We start from the raw sequence: 16,689 nt of genomic DNA, 5'->3' as shown, positions 1-16,689 counted from the left end.
CCTTGGTACAGGGAATGACACTTACTCCGTGGCAACAGGATAGAAGATGAAAACAAATATGAGCAGATCATTATTTAATTGGTCATTATTATTTAATTGGTCTCAGCTTGGTCATGGGAAAATGAGAAACATCACATATTCTCAAATAAACAAAAGGCAATAGCATCAGCTGAGTGAGAGAAGGGAAAGGAACAAAGGAAGTTTAAGAGAAAAAAGTCGAAAATCAAACTTGGTGGAAAAAAACAGTAAGTCTACCAGGTATTTCTGATGCAAATCAACGGTCTGAGGTTATGAATCTACTGTAGAACAAATTGGTATGAATCTAATGTAAAACAAATCAAGTCATTGGTGAAGATGTTTTCTGCTCAGTGCAGGCAGAAGCTATGGCTCACCTAGTGCCTCAGTTTAAGTCAGCCACGTAGGATCAAATAAAGGACTGGAAACGGTCAGGTTTCATTCCAATCCCAAAGAAAGGCAATGCCAAAGAATGCTCAAACTACCACACAGTTGCACTCACCTCACACGCTAGTAAAGTAATGCTTAAAATTCTCCAAGTCAGGCTTCAGCAATACGTGAACCGTGAACTTCCAGATGTTTAAGCTGGTTTTAGAAAAGGCAGAGAAACCAGAGATCAAATTGCCAATATCCGCTGGATCATGGAAAAGGCAAGAGAGTTCCAGAAAAATATCTATTTCTGCTTTATTGGCTATGCCAAAGCCTTTGACTGTGTGGATCACAATAAACTGGAAAATTCTGAAAGAGATGGGAATACCAGACCACCTGACCTGCCTCTTGAGAAACTTATATGCAGGTCAGGAAGCAACAGTTAGAACTGGACATGGAACAACAGACTGGTTCCAAATAGGAAAAGGAGTCCATCAAGGCTGTATATTGTCACCCTGCTTATTTAACTTGTATGCAGAGTACCTCATGAGAAACACTGGGCTGGAGGAAGCACAAGCTGGAATCAAGATTGCCGGGAGAAATATCAGTAACCTCAGATATGCAGATGACACCACCCTTATGGCAGAAAGTGAAGAGGAGCTCAAAAGCCTCATGATGAAAGTGAAAGAGGAGAGTGAAAAAGTTGGCTTAAAGCTCAACATTCAGAAAACGAAGATCACGGCATCCGGTCCCATCACTTCATGGGAAATAGATGGGGAAACAGTGGGAACAGTGGCAGACTTTATTTTTTTGGGCTCCAAAATCACTGCAGATGGTGGCTGCAGCCGTAAAATTAAGACACTTTTTCCTTGGAAGGAAAGTTATGACCAACCTAGATAGTATATTGAAAAGCAGAGACATTACTTAGCCAACAAAGGTCCGTCTAGTCAAGGCTATGGTTTTTCCAGTGGTCATGTATGGATGTGAGAGTTGAACTGTGAAGAAAGCTGAGTGTCAATGAATTGATGCTTTTGAACTGTGGTGTTGGAGAAGACTCTTGAGAATCCCTCGGACTGCAAGGAGATTCAACCAGTCCATCCTAAAGGAGATCAGTCCTGGGTGTTCTTTGGAAGGACTGATGCCAAAGCTGAAACTCCACACCTCATGCGAAGAGCTGACTCATTGGAAAAGACTCTGATGCTGGGAGGGATTGGGGGCAGGAGGAGAAGGGGACGACAGTGGATGAGATGGCTGGATGGCATCATTGACTCAATGGACATGAGTTTGAGTGAACTCCGGGAGTTGGTGATGGACAAGGAGGCCTGGCATGCTGTGATTCATGGGGTTGCAAAGAGTCGGACACAACTGAGCAACTGAACTGAATTGAACTGAAACAGTCTTATTATTTACTATTCAATAAAAAGTGATTATGTAATCTAGGCTAGATTACGTAGGAAAAAATGGGGCTGATGGACAATGACAGAGCTCTAGAGTCAAAGGATTAGGTAGTGGATCTCAACTCTGACTATACATAACAATCACATGAGGAGCTTTAAAAAAGTAATACCACTGGTACCAAGCTCACCTCCAGGATTCTTTGGAAAAGGGGTCTAGGCATTGGCATTGTTTCCAAGCTCCCTAGGCTGAGAACTGCTAAGAAGTTGTGAAGAAACAGCAAACTTGTGGCAGTGAGGGCATCTGAACAAGTAGAGTGGTAAGACAGGAAATGGTGAGCTGATGGTACAAAAATGAGATAGACACATAGAAATGTCAGAGGTAGCACAGCTTCTGGTCATGACAAGATTCAGGTTGAGACCATGAGACGGAGAGTGAAGGCAGAGAAGAAAAGGTCACTGGAGGTGTGGAGGTTAAAGAACCGGGAACACAAGGTACTAGAAGGCTCATCAAGTGGAGAGGGAAAGCACTGAGAAAAATTACAGAAGATGGCAGAGAGGAAGACATGAAGCTGGAGCTAAATTCTTCAAATGAAGAGGAATGGCCAGTGGATTGGCAAAGTATAGCAATACGGAAAGGAAGAGACTGAATAATGATGGATTTTGTCTACGATGCTTGCTAGCAACAGATTTTAAAATTATTAAGACACTACCAATTCTAGCTCCACCCAAAATAGGATTTTCAATTATTTTGTTCAGTGGTGGCTACATCATGGCAAGATGAAAAACCAATGAAATCTTCTCAAATGCTCCATGTGTTTTGACTGAGCTAGAACACTAGCTCAATATCCCTTGAGATGCTTCCCATTGAATTCTCTCTTTCCCTTTAAAAAAAATATACATACATCAAGCATAACGGAAAGGATCAAAAAGTCACCAAGACAAGGGTTCTTAAGTTGTACACTCTTAAACTTTAAAACTTAGAGGATGGGCATGTACATGTGTTCCTGAAGAGAAAGTTCATAACTATAATCAAATTATCAAAGGGTTAGTGACCCCAAAACAAAGAACCATGCAACTAAGATATATTTCCTATTTAGATGGCCAGGCTACTTTTAAGTGCAGCTATGCCACCCTTTATAAAAAACCTCCAAACTCTTCTAACAAGTCAATACTTTCTTCAGTTCAACTCAGTTCAGTTGCTCAGTTGGGTCTGACTCTTTGCGACCCCATGGACTGAAACACGCCAGGCCTCCATGTCCATAACCAATGCCTGGAGTTTGTGCAAATACATGTATATTGAGTCGGTGATGCCAACCAACCATCTCATTCTCTGTCTTACCCTTCTCCTCCTACCTTCAATCTTTCCCAGCATTAGGGCATTTTCAAAAGAGTCAGATCTTCATATCAGGTGGCCAAAGTATTAGAGTTTCAGCTTTAGCATCAGTCCTTCCAATGAATATTTAGGACTGATTTCCTTTAGGATGGACTGGTTGGATCTCCTTGCTGTCCAAAGGACTATCAAGAGTCTTCGACACCACAGTTCAAAAGCATCAATTCTTTGGCACGCAGCTTTCTTTATAGTCCAACTCTCACATCCATACATGACTACTGGAAAAACCAAAGCTTTGACAAGATGGACCTTTGTTGGCAAAGTAACGTCTCTGCTTTTTAATAAGCTGTCTAGGTTGGTCATAACTTTTCTTCCAAGGAGCAAGCGTCTTTTCATTTCATGGCTGCAGTCACCATTTGCAGTGATTTTGGAGCCCAAAACAATAAAGTCTGTCACTGTTTCCATTGTTTTCCCATCTATTTGCCATGAAGTGATGGGACCAGATGCCATGATCTTGATTTTCTGAATGCTGAGTTTTAAGCCAACTTTTTCACTCTCCTCTTTCACTTTCATCAAGAGGCTCTTTAGTTCTTCTTCGCTTTCTGCCATAAGAGTGGTGTCATCTGTATATCTGAGGTTATTCATATTTCTCCCAGCAATCTTGATTCCAGCTTGTGCTTCTTCCAGCCCAGCATTTCTCATGATGTACTCTGCATATAAGCTAAATAAGCAGGGTGACAATATACAGCCTTGATGGACTCCTTTTCCTATTTCGAACCAGTCTGTTGTTCCATGTCCAGTTCTAACTGTTGCTTCTTGACCTGCATACAGATTTCTCAGGAGGCTGGTCAGGTGGTCTGGTATTCCCATCTCCTGAAGAATTTTCCACAGTTTATTGTGATCCACACAGTCAAAGGCTTTGGCATAGTCAACAAAGTAGAAATAGATGTTCTTCTGGAACTCTCTTGCTTTTTCAATGATCCAACAGATGTTGGCAATTTGATCTCTGGTTCCTCTGCCTTTTCTAAATCCAGCTTGAACATCTGGAAATTCACAGTTCACGTGCTATTGACACCTGGCTTGGAGAATTTTTAGTATTACTTTGCTACTGTGTAAGATGAGTGCAATTGTGCAGTAGTTTGAGCATTCTTTGGCATTGCCTTTCTTTGGGATTGGAATGAAGACTGACCTTTTCCAGTTGTGGCCACTGTTGAGTTTTCCAAATTTGCTGGCATACTGAGTGCAGCACTTTCACAGCATCATCTTTCAGGATTTGAAACAGCTCAACTGGAATTCCATCACCTCCACTAGCTTTGTTTGTAGTGATGCTTCCTCAGGCCCACTGGACTTTGCATTCCAGGATGTCTGGCTCTAGGTGAGTGATCACACCATCGTGATTATCTGGGTCATGAAGATCTTTTTTGTATAGTTCTTCTGTGTATTCTTGCCATCTCTTCTTAATATCTTCTGCTTTTGTTAGGTCCATACCATTTCTGTCCTTTATTGTGCCCATCTTTGCATGAAAAGTTCCCTTGGTATCTCTAATTTTCTTGAAGAGATCTCTAGTCTTTCCCATTCTACTGTTTTCCTCTTTTTCTTTGCATTGATCACTGAGGAAGGCTTTCTTATCTCTCTTTGATGTTCTTTAAAATTCTGTATTCAAATGGGTATATCTTTCCTTTTTTCCTTTGCTTTTCACTTCTCTTCTTTTCATAGCTGTTTGTAAGGCCTAGTCAGACAACCATTTTGCCTTTTTCCATTTCTTTTTCTTGGGGATGGTCTTAATCATTGCCTCCTATACAATGTCACAAACCTCCGTCCATACTTCTTCAGGCACTCTGTCTATCAGATCTAATCCCCTGAATCTATTTGTCACTTCCACTGTATAGTCGTTCAGTTCAGTTGCTCAGTTGTGTCCGATTTTTTGCGAACCCATGAATTGCAGCATGCCAGGCCTCCCTGTCCATCACCATCTCCTGGAGTTCACTTAAACTCATGTCCATCGAGTTGGTGATGCCATCCAGCCATCTCATCCTCTGTCGTCCCCTTCTCCTCCTGCCCCCAATCCCTCCCAGCATCAGAGTCTTTTCCAATGAGTCAACTCTTCACATGAGGTGGCCAAGGTACTGGATTTCAGCTTTAGCATCAGTCCTTCCAAAGAACACCCAGGGCTGATCTCCTTTACAATGGACTGTTGGATCTCCTTGCAGTCCAGGGGACTCTCAAGAGTCTTCTCCAACACCACAGTTCAAAAGCATCAATTCTTCGGCGCTCAGCCTTCTTCATAGTCCAACTCTCACATCCATACATGACCACTGGAAAAACCATAGCCTTGACTAGATGGACCTTTGTTGGCAAAGTAATGTCTCTGCTTTGGAATATGCTATCTAGGTTGGTCATAACTTTTCTTCCAAGGATAGTAGTAAGGGATTTGATTTAGGTCAGACCTGAATGGTCTAGTGGTTTTCCCTACTTTCTTCAATTTAAGTCTGAATTTGGCAATAAGGAGTTAATGATCTGAGCCACAGTCAGCTCCCGGTCTTGTTTTTGCTGACTGTATAGAGCATCTCCATCTTTGGCTACTAATATAATCAATCTGATTTCAGTGTGGACCATCTGGTGATGCCCATGTGTAGTCTTTTCTTGTGTTGTTGGAAGAGGGTGTTTGCTATGATCAGTGCATTCTCTTGGCAAAACTCTGTTAGCCTCTGCCCTGCTTCATTCTGTACTCCAAAGCCAAATTTGCCTGTTACTCGAGGTGTTTCTCAACTTCCTACTTTTGCATTCCAGTCCCCTATAGCAAAAAGGACATTTTTGGGTGTTAGTTCTCAAAGGTCTTTTGGGTTTTCATAGAACTGTTCAACTTTAGCTTCTTCAGCATTATTGGTCAGGGCATAGACTTGGATTACTGTGACACTGAATGGTTTGCCATGGAAATGAACAGAGATCTTTCTGTCATTTTTGAGACTGTATCTAAGCACTGAATTTCAGAGTCTTTTGTTGACCATGATGGCTACTCCATTTCTTCTAAGGGATTCTTGCCCACAGTAGTAGATATCATGGTCATCTGAGTTAAATTCACCCATTCCAGTCCATTTTAGTTTGCTGATTCCTAAAATGTCTATGATTACTCTTGTCATCTCCTGTTTGACCTCTTCCAATTTGCCTTGATTCATGTGGGCTGCCGTCTATGGGGTTGCACAGATCAGACACTACTGAAGCAACTTAGCAGCAGCAGTAGCATGTACCTAACATTCCAGGTTTCCATACAATGTTGCTCTTTACAGCATGGGACTTTACTTCCATCACCAGTCACATTCACAACTGGGTGTTGTGTTTGCTTCAGCTCTGTCTCTTCATTCTTTCTGGAGTTAGTTCTCCATCATTCTCAGTAGCATACTGGGCACCTACCAACCTAGGGAGTTCATCTTTCAGTGGCCTTTCTTTTGCCTTTTCAGACTGTTCACAGGGTTCTCAAGGCAAGAATACTGAAGCGCTTTGCCATTCCCTTCTCCAGTGGACCATGTTTTGTCAGAACTCTCCACCATGACCCATCTGTCTTGGGTGGCCCTACACAGCATGGCTCATAGTTTCATTGAGTTAGACAAGGCTGTGGTCCATGTCATAGACTGGTCAATTTTCTGTGATTGTGGTTTTCTTAGCTATAGGTAAAATCAACTCACCTACCCACTAAAAGTGTGTTAGTGAAAAGTTTGCCTGTAAAGATGAAGAAACAGAGGTACTGGCTAATAGGAGAAAAGATCAATTCAAAAGCCTGATAGAAGGACACAGCAAGGTGCAATGTAATTCTCCCTCTATCCACAATAAATGAGTCCTGGGGAAGTCAGGCATTCACTGCATATTAAAAGAGTTATTCTTTTAAATGAACTAGGGAAGCTGTTATTTTTAGAAATACCACAGGGAATGATTTTTAGAAATGCATAATTCTTTTGATACTGCAACAAAGCCTATAATTTATTGTTGTTGGTGTCTTTTAATCCAGATTGGTACAGATACAGTGTTTGCTTATGGCAAGACAGACATATGTGCCAGGTGATAAATATTCTTCTTCCTCCAGTGTGACAGATCTGATGGTAAATACTATTAAGACCCCCGGCAGAGGACACCACTGTTCCGCAGTTTATGCCATTCACCTGGTTTTTCCTAGTCCATATAAGGAGAAAGTAGCATCACTAATTAAGAAGACACTGCAGGGGGCTCAGCCACAATAAACATGTGTGGGTGCCCTCCAAAAAAAAAAGACACTGCAAGGTTCCCTCTATCCAGCTAAAGTACCTACCAGCTCCTCCTTGACAGCCATGTCTTCTGAGCCATCGCTGATCTGCAGCGTGTTCTTTACTCGTGGTACTCTCTTTGGTTTGGACACCTTGGAAACAGGTGGCTTACGGCTTCTGGGGACTTTCTTTTGGGGTTCCCAGGCACTGTCCTCCTTATCATCTTCAGAGGCAGATGATCTGTGAGTAAAACGACAAAAATTTTCAGGAAACGGAAGCCAAATGCTAAAGGTTTCTGAAAAAGAGACATATGATTCTTGAAAAAAAAAAGAAGGTAGGTGTTTAAAATAAAATGTAGTGATGTGAATTCAGACTATGAACTGAACCAAGAAATTTGACCAGAAATACCCTCACAGGTATAAATAAATAAATATAAATAAATAAATCACAGGTCTTCCTTCATTTTCCTCTTACCTAGCCAATATACACAACCATATACTCAAGACATAGGAAATTATTTATTACCTTAAGTAGTAAATAGTAAATGGGTCATGTCACACCATAGTCATGGTGAGGTTTTCCATTTTTAAACAATATCTAAAGACATTTTTGATTGTTACTACTCAGGTCGGGGAGGGGGGATATAACCAACTAATGGGTAGAGACCAGGGATGCTGCTAAAGATCCTACAGAGACAGTTCCCATATCAAAGAATTATCTGGTCAATAGTGCCGAAGTTGAGAAACTGTGCTCTAAATAAACATAAAAAACTCCTCTACTTCCATGGATCATATATTCTAGTGTAAATATTATATTATATACTTAGTTGGTCACTTTCTCCTTGTTCAACAGTGTATCATCAACACCTAAACAGAGCCTGGAACACAGCTCTGTTCAATAAATACCGTGAGTTCAATAGATATTTGTTGCATGAATGAATGAAAAAACAAAGCTTTCTTCCAAAAAAAATGACTTAAGTTAGTAAATGACAGAATGCATATCCCTAAAATGTACATCATTCTCCCACGCCATATAAAACAAGTATGCTTACAACTCAGAGAAGGAAGAGAATTCATCTTTGGATATCACAGTCTGGACCTTTGCTTTTGCTCTTCTTGGCAATGATGACATCTGGAAGAAGAAATATAACATGAAATCACCATGATTTAAATCCCCTGAATGACTGATAACTTATTTTGTCTACAAAATGATGTGCCATTGAAAACTAACACTCCAATAGCTCTTCTGCTAGAAAATGCCATAGGAGGAAAAAAATGACAATCATTCACAAGCCTGAACATTTGTTTTCCCTTCTATGGCTGCCAATTATAAGGGCAGCTAACAGCCTTCCAATAACTTCAAAAGCCTGGTGAGTGTGGGCCATCTTTGGAAAAATATAAGTCCTATAGGGTGAGAACTCTTAATTTTTTTCTTTTTTCAGAATTATAGGCTTGCATATACTCGAAGTATTATTTGATAACTTATCAGTCAGCAAATAATAAAGTCCTTTATTAAACTGTATCTCAAAGACAAGAAATGTCTTCCCTCTTATCTTCTTAAGAGTACATTTGATGCCGATCTACAAAGCTGACAGTCGATTACATGATGCTGATTGACTAAGCAGCCAGGTTGTTCCTAAAACAAGATAATCTAGTCCCTTATTATAAAATTTCACAATATTTAAGTAGGATAATAAATCACAAATGCCACTAGAAAGTATTTCCGAAATTCAAAGGCCCAGCTCTAAATGGAAAAAAAAAAGAGTCAAACAGCCAGAGATGTCATACAATACACAAATTTTGCTTTAGCTCATAATTTTACTACCTAAAGAACGTATGTCAAACCTAAAAACTACACTGGACTCTACCATGCTTGTAAATCTTTCAACAAGTTCCTAAACGAAGCCTACATTATAATGCCTCTGTTCTAATTTCTTCTGAGAGAAGGAACACCTCCCAGAAATACCAAAGGGGTTGTCACAAAAAAAGGGAACACATCCTCCTGGCAGCTACCCCTCAACTCAGTACAGTGGGTACAGAAATACTGGACAGGAAAGCACCCCGAGGGAACCAGAACAAAAGGAAGTAGACAGAAAATTCTTCCATCTTCTCCTTCACCCCCTTTTTGGAATTTTATGTTTCTCAAGGCCATCATTCCTTAAATAAGTGCTCCTTGATACTGATCATAAAGGAATAGATAACTTGTGATTTCTGTGTTGAATGTATTGTACCACAACACAGAAACAGAGGAAGTCAGTGTATGATACGGTGGCATTTCAAACCAGGACAGAAATGAATTGTTCAATTAGTAGTATGACAACCAGCTATCCTCTGCAGTAAAACAAGTGTTTAATTCTTGCTTCCACACCATGAACTAAAAATACATTCCATACTGATGATATAATGGTACCAAATTAAAAAAAAAAAACTACAGTACTACAAAAAGTAATATTTTCATAACTTTGAGTGGAGATGGGAGAATAAAGCTTTTTCTAGGCATGACTCAAAATTTCAAAAGCCTAAAATATCAGCAGATTTTACTATGTAAAAATTAAACCCCCAAGTCAGCAGTGGGAGCATTTCAGAACCAAACCAATTTTCTCTCCTGCTGCTAAGTCGCTTCAGTCGTGTCCGACTCTGTGCGACCCCATAGGCGGCAGCCCACCAGGCTCCCCCGTCCCTGGGATTCTCCAGGCAAGAGTACTGGAGTGGGTTGCCATTGCCTTCTCCGAATTTTCTCTGCAGTATCCTCCAAAAAAAGCACAGGACACAGTATCTGATACCTCAGAACTAAGGGTAAAGTGAGTAAGAGCTGGGTGTATGCTGTCTGAGGCAAAGGAATGTCTCTACAAGTTCTACTCTGCTTCATGAATTTAACAAACGCCCCAGGAAAGTCTGGAGGTTTCTTCTCCGGAGAAGGTAAAACAGAGTCTCTAAACTAGGGGATACTAAGTACAGCTGTTGGTAGGGGAACCTTACAGAGATTCCCGGTCCCCTTCTCCCAGAGTGCTCCCAAAAAAGCCGCCAGACAGATTCCTACCATCTAGGGAGTAGTGTGTAAAGACTCTTCCTTGTGAACCTGACCCGCCCAAGAATAAAAAGCTAAAGATACTAAGCTCCCCACAAACAACTTAACCAGATCAGTGTGCCCCTAGGCACAGAGCTGAGGATCCAGCAGGTTCTGCCCGGGACATGATCTGAGAGTCAAAAGAGCGCTTCCTACCCCACCTCCGCTTATTTGAGGTATAAAAACCATCTAGGTCTACCTGGCTTTCCCACAACTGCGCTTATGTACTAAGTGCTGAAATTTGACTGAGAAGACGCGCCAGGTGACACGCAGCAGCTAGGATGGGTTTTCCGAGGGGGTAGGGGATGGGATACTGCAGTAATATGTAATGAAACTCCTCACTTTAAAAACGGATGTTATTCCCCTAGTGATCGCTCAGAACTTTTTTAATGGTCCCAAAAATATCGGAGCCCGGGCACCTGGCTCCAGCGAGCCCGCAGGAAGCCCGCGAAGGCGGACGCTCGGCTCACCTTCCCGCCCGGCGTGTCAGAAGCTCCGTGATTCTGTGTGCTAGACAACATCTTCCGGTTCCCGCCGGAAGTTTTTCAAACGCCGGAAGTCCCGCCTCGATCCCCCCGGACTCGCCGCTTAGGCGCTCATCTCCCAGAATGGGGTGGAGCCACGGTGAACGGAGGCGAGGCTAGAACGAGGGTCTCACTGAAGCTCTGGGATGGGACCCTTTTCAGGGCTGGGGGCGGGGCTCGGTTTACCCGAACCCGTCGGAGGTGGGGCCCGAGGTGTTTGGAAAGGCCAACCCCGCCTCCCTGTCTTTCTTATTTCTCCTTCTCTTAATCCGCTTTGTTTTTATTTTCTTCTCTCCTCTTTTAAATTTTTTTCAATTATGTTTCTGTTTATTGCATTGTCATTTTCAATGGAAAAATGAAAATCAAGTTTTAGTCTTTCTAACGTGAATGTTAAATATCGGTAATTAACTTTCCTAAGGGTGTTTCTTAAACCCGGAGATAAGGGTTTGCTATAACCTTACGGGCATATCCAAATTTTCCCTCTTCTGATAAGCCCTCAAAGGTCCGTCTTTGCCAACAAAGGTCCGTCAAGTCAAAGCCATGGTTTTTCCAGTAGTCATGTAAGGGTGTGAGAGTTGGACTATAAACAAAGCTGCGCCCCCAAAGAATTGATGCTTTTAAACTGTGATGTTGGAGGAGACTTTTGAGAGTCCCTTGGACTGCGAGGAGATCCAACCAGTCCATCCTAAAGGAAATCAGTCCTAAATATTCATTGGAAGGACTGATGCTGAAGCTGAAACTCCAATACTTTGTCCACCTGATGTGAAGAACTAACATTTGAAAACACTGTGATTTTGGGAAAGATTGAAGGCGGAAGGAGAAGGGGATGAAAGAAGATGAGGTGGTTGGATGGCAATACCAACTCAATGGACATGAGTTTGAGTAAACTCTGGGAGTTCGTGATGGACAGGAGGCCTGGCGTGTTGCACTCCATGGGGTGGCAAAGAGTTGGAAACGAGTGAGCAACTGAACTGAACGGAATGGATAAGCCCTCACAGGGTCCTTGAGGTTTATGGGGGGGTTTAGCCCTGGTGGGGCATTCCTGGTAGCTCAGACGCTGAAGAATCTGCCTGCAATTCAGGATACCTGGGTTGGATCCCTGGTTTGGGAAGATCCTCTGGAGAAGGGAATGGCTACCCACTCCAGTATTCTTGTGGCGGGCTATAGTCCATGGGCTTGAAAAGAGTCAGACACTACTGAACAACTAACACACTTTAGATCTAGCATCATTACTCTCTTGCTTAGGTATCTTAGGCAGCTTAGGGGAGACACCTATCAACATGGTAGAGTGGTCAGTGAGAGCACCTCTTCCCACAAGTACATCAAAAAAACATCTAGGAAAAGAAAAATACATCTAAGATTCCCCTGGCGGTCCACTGGTTAAGAATCTGCCTGAATGCAGCAGACACAGGTTCAATCCCTGACTAGTGAAGATTCCGCATGCAGCTAAGCTGCAGTGCCACAACTACTGAAGCGCTTACAGTTTAGAGACTGTGCTCCGCAACAGGAGAGGTCACTGTAATGAGAAGCCTGTGCACATTAACTTGAGAGCAGCCACTGCTGGAGGCAACTAGAGAACCCATGCACAGCAATAAAGACCCAGCACAGCCAAAAATAAATAAGTTAAAAAAAATTTTTTTTATTGTGTGTGCTCAGTCATGTCTGACACTTTGTGACCCCATGGACTATAGCCAGGCTTTTCTGTCCATGGAATTTTCCAGGAAAGAGTACTGGAGTAGATTATCATTTCCTACTCCAGGGGATCTTCCTGACCAAGGGATTGAACCCGAATAGCTGCATTGGCAGACCAATTCTTTACCAGTGCACTACCTGGGAAGCCCAGATACATCTATAGCTGGAATAGTTCTCACAGAATACCTACTGACGCAATAATTCAAACAACCAAAATTGAAAGAAAGATCTCCACATGACCAGGTAGGACAAAAAGGGAAAAAAAAGAGGAATCACAGGTACACTGCTAGGCACACCAATTTGGAAACTCAGTTTACTGAAGAACTTTCTAGTGTTCTGGGCAAATGCTTTATGTCTCTGGATTTTTTTTCCCCACAGTCTACCTCTCTATCTCACTCCTTACCTGATAAGGTTCCCTGCACATATGAGGGGTGAGTACTCATGAATTAATTTACTTGAAGCAAAGGCAGGTCCTAGTTATGTAACTTTCTTGGGCGAGATAGAAAAATTCCTTTCATTTTTAGATTCTTGAAAAGTGCTGTGTGTTAAGTCCTGATAACCTAGTATCCTAGGTGAGATGTCCTGCAGATCCATCAGCTTCATTCCCTTCCCACAAAACACAAAAACAGCTCCTGCTTTTTATTTTGATGAGGCCAAGTATCTTAACCCCACTTCTATACTCTCAGCCCCACTTATTTTTATTAACTGAATTTAAAAGTCATTATAAAGGCCTCCCAAGAAATTCTTATTTCATCTTACCTTGAATATATTTTCTCATAATTAGTCCTCATTAGAAATGAAAAATGACGTTTTTGGTTGTGGTTGTTGTTGTATTTTTTTCACTAGGTACATTAAACTCTAAGTGCACAGAAAGAGCCCAAAAACTTAGACTGTAAAATTAGGGAAATAAGACTGCTCTTAGTCTAAATTAGAATTAAGCAAATCAAAAGCCCAGGGATTTGTCTTAGAAGACTCTAAGAGCAACCTTCCATGCTACTCACTGATTTCCAGCAATTCTAACATATTGAAGAGCTGAGCAAGCTTCAGATCCTTTGGGTGCTAAGTGAACATAATTTTTATTGGATAATTTTTGCAATGGGGAGGAAAACAGGACTCTAACATTATTCAGGGCCATTCTTCTATATCTAAGATACTGGGCAGTAAGGATCCATTTCTGAGATTGATTAGGGATTTTTTTTTCTTAATTTGAAGCCCTGGGTTGCCTTTTATAATAGTTCCAGGAGATCTGGAACTCTGCTACAATTACGGTGGGTTCCACAATTTCTAATTTTAAAAGACTACTAGAGCACACATTACAGTTTAGATTTTGGGGAAGTGAAACCAGGTCATAATCAACAACAACAATTTCCTATTTATCATTCACCTAATTTTGATGTTGAATTGTGCTACACAGGTTTAAGGTAAGGGTAAATCAAGCTGAATCAATATTCTACAAAATCTTTTGACATAAGTTCTGCCCTGAAGGAATTTTCAAACAAAGCTGAGGACTAGATATAGTCACAAGAGACTACAGACAAGACAATCTAGATTCAAGGGCTAGGTTGTGCATGGCAATAGCCACATAATCAGTGAGAACAAGAGTAGGGCTTGGCCCCCACAGTGTTGGACCTTGACTCGCCTCTCCTCCACAAGGGATATTAGTCTTTCAGCTGGGAAAGAAAAAAGATTACTAAGTTAAAGTAAATAACCTGGTAAAGTTTTAGATATCAGACATCAGCCATATGGGGCAAATAAAAGGTAGGACAGAATCCTCTAAAATTAATGTAGGTGTTGACTTACTCCAAAGGCAAATGAGACAGTCCAGAACATATTTCCCTTGGAATTTTGCAAGAAAGCCACTTACACTAAAAGCTGTCAAGGGAAATTTGTAATCACTAAGTATAAACCAGACTCCACTGCAAAAACTGCTTTTTCTCTCTAAGACCTTGCCCAGTGTGTTGTTTAACTTTGGATCTTAAGTGCTGAATTCCAAGAAATTCGTGGATTTAGTTTCACAGCCTGGAATAATCTGAACACCCACCTGAGAATAATGCAGTAGAGTTTAGGAGTAATTAAAACATGTCTTGGGTTTTCTTGGAGGTTATTTATTTTCTTGTTCCAAAGCAAATGGCTCATCATATGATATTCATTGGTATGCATTACTGTAATAATAATAGTAATAACTTACAGTTATTCCTCATCTACCATGTTCCAGGCACTAAGTTTATACTTTTACATTATTTGTGTATTTTATTAACATATCAGCTCAATGAGATGTTGCTATTATCCTCTTTTTATAAAATAAGAAGGCCAAGGTATGGTAAGTTACATAACTTTTCTAAAGTCATGTCAAATATTAAATTGCAGATCTGGAATTCAAAACCAGTGATCTGCCATACTCCTATCCAGTACTCTTCATTAAAGATATCCAAATATTTCCACCAACTTGAAGCAAAGGTCTTTTCTTTCTCCATTATGGTGGCCAGTGTAAGACTCAGAATCTTTGAGATGCTCAAGAACCACTGAATCTCTAAATGCACTAAATAAATTACTATCTTCCCACCTAAAATAGAACAAAGCCATTCTCCCTATTAACTTCAAACTAATTTAAGTTCCATGAGAAAAAAAAAATTTAATATAGATGCAACAGTTTCACCCACTAAATTGTAAGATACTTGGATCTAAGTCCTGGAACTAAGTCTTAGTCATTTTGGTCTCCCTTTCTCCATTTTCTCCCTCCACTGACACGAGATTTAATAATATTGACAAATACTAGGTACTCAATAAAATAGTACAGTAGCTCTTGGTCTCAAGAATGTGCCTGGAATAAAGAAAAGCCCTTCCTTATACTAGAAAAGTAGTCTAAAGTTTTCCTGCAACACTGAAAGTGGGTTACCATTTTAAAAATCAGGTGTACTTTTGGATTTTATTACTTAGAGCCAGTCACCCAACAAAGTCAAAAAAAGGGACTGTTTCACATTAGAGGATGTACAAATTGAAACTGAGCTTTATTTCATAAATTTGTGTGTTGCTTCCTGCCCATCCACTCTCCCACTGTCGGAAGTTCTCATTTCTAAACACTAAAACTAACCGGATTCAGGACTTTCCTGATGGTCCAGGGGCTAAGACTCTGCACTCCCAATGCAGGAGACCCAGCTTCCATCTCTAGTCAGGGAACTAGATCCCACATGCTGCAAATAAGAGTTCGTATGCCACAGTGTAATCTCACAGGCTGCAACAAAGACCCAGTGCAGTCCAACAAATACTTAAATAAATGTTTCAAAAGCAAAACAAAACAGATTGGCTTCAATGAGCTTCTCTCAATAACTCAGTCAGGAACTTAGAAATTTCCTGCAAGATCTAAGAGACTGGGAAGTAGAGAGGGAACTGCCTCTGTTTCCCAGATGAGAAAAGGGTTTCTTGTCAAGTGAGGTAGACTAGGCTGGTAGATAAGTTCCCAAATTTAGACTTTCCTGTTACTCTTTCATTCTAACTGGGAACAGCAGCATAGTTCCAGAGTGCTAGTCTGGTAATGAAGACATTGCTCTAGCCCAGAGTGAGTTTGTCAGTCTTTCTTTTGTGTAAAAGAAAAAAAGATTCAAGAGATTAAAATCCTGAGTTTTGAAAAAATATTAAATTGATCTTGAGAAGGCATCAGTTAAGCCTGAGGAAATTAATTGTACAGATTTTTCAAAGAAATTGGTATTCAGGCATGATTCATAAGAATTACATACATTTAAATTTATTTTACATGAAGTAAAATTGTGGGCTTTACTTATTACACTAGAATATAATTTTAATCTTTACCTGAAAACTGAATTTTGCAGTGTTTTGTGCACTTAATCTTTTATAAATCCTCAAAGTAATTTTTGTAATAAATGTAATTAAAAGCAACACTAAGAGGGAAAAAGTCTGAATCATAGATAAAATACTGTATCTATTGCATGGCCCACTGTTCCATCTTCACCTGTCTGGCAAATTCACTAGCTCAATCGCTGACACTCAATCAGTTGCTTCCATGCACAGACAAATTGCAAATTTTTCTCCTGGTGAGTTTCTCA

The 16,689-nt window shown here is 40.8% G+C and overlaps 1 protein-coding gene across 3 annotated transcripts in view; it reads right to left on the bottom strand.

Annotated features, from left to right (window-relative positions):
- Positions 1–10,924, bottom strand: part of SRBD1 (S1 RNA binding domain 1) — a 227,919-nt gene extending 216,995 nt beyond the window's left edge. For all 3 annotated transcript variants that reach the window (XR_009599843.1, XM_012172342.3, XM_004005979.5), the window contains exons 1-3: positions 10,883–10,924; positions 8,398–8,477; positions 7,412–7,586 (exon numbers count right to left, since the gene is read on the bottom strand). Coding sequence is in view for 2 of the 3 variants with exons in the window: in XM_012172342.3 (XP_012027732.3) it covers positions 7,412–7,586; positions 8,398–8,477 (255 nt within the window). In the remaining variant the exon portion in view is untranslated. The remainder of the gene's footprint in view (positions 1–7,411; positions 7,587–8,397; positions 8,478–10,882) is intronic.
- Between the last annotated feature and the right edge of the window lie 5,765 nt (positions 10,925–16,689).

The sequence above is a fragment of the Ovis aries genome, chromosome 3 (genome assembly GCF_016772045.2).
Source record: "Ovis aries strain OAR_USU_Benz2616 breed Rambouillet chromosome 3, ARS-UI_Ramb_v3.0, whole genome shotgun sequence".
In the NCBI taxonomy this organism is placed as follows: Eukaryota; Metazoa; Chordata; class Mammalia; order Artiodactyla; family Bovidae; genus Ovis; species Ovis aries.
The sequence above is the reverse complement of the archived record's forward strand: the minus strand, read 5'-3'. Positions and strand labels throughout refer to the sequence as shown.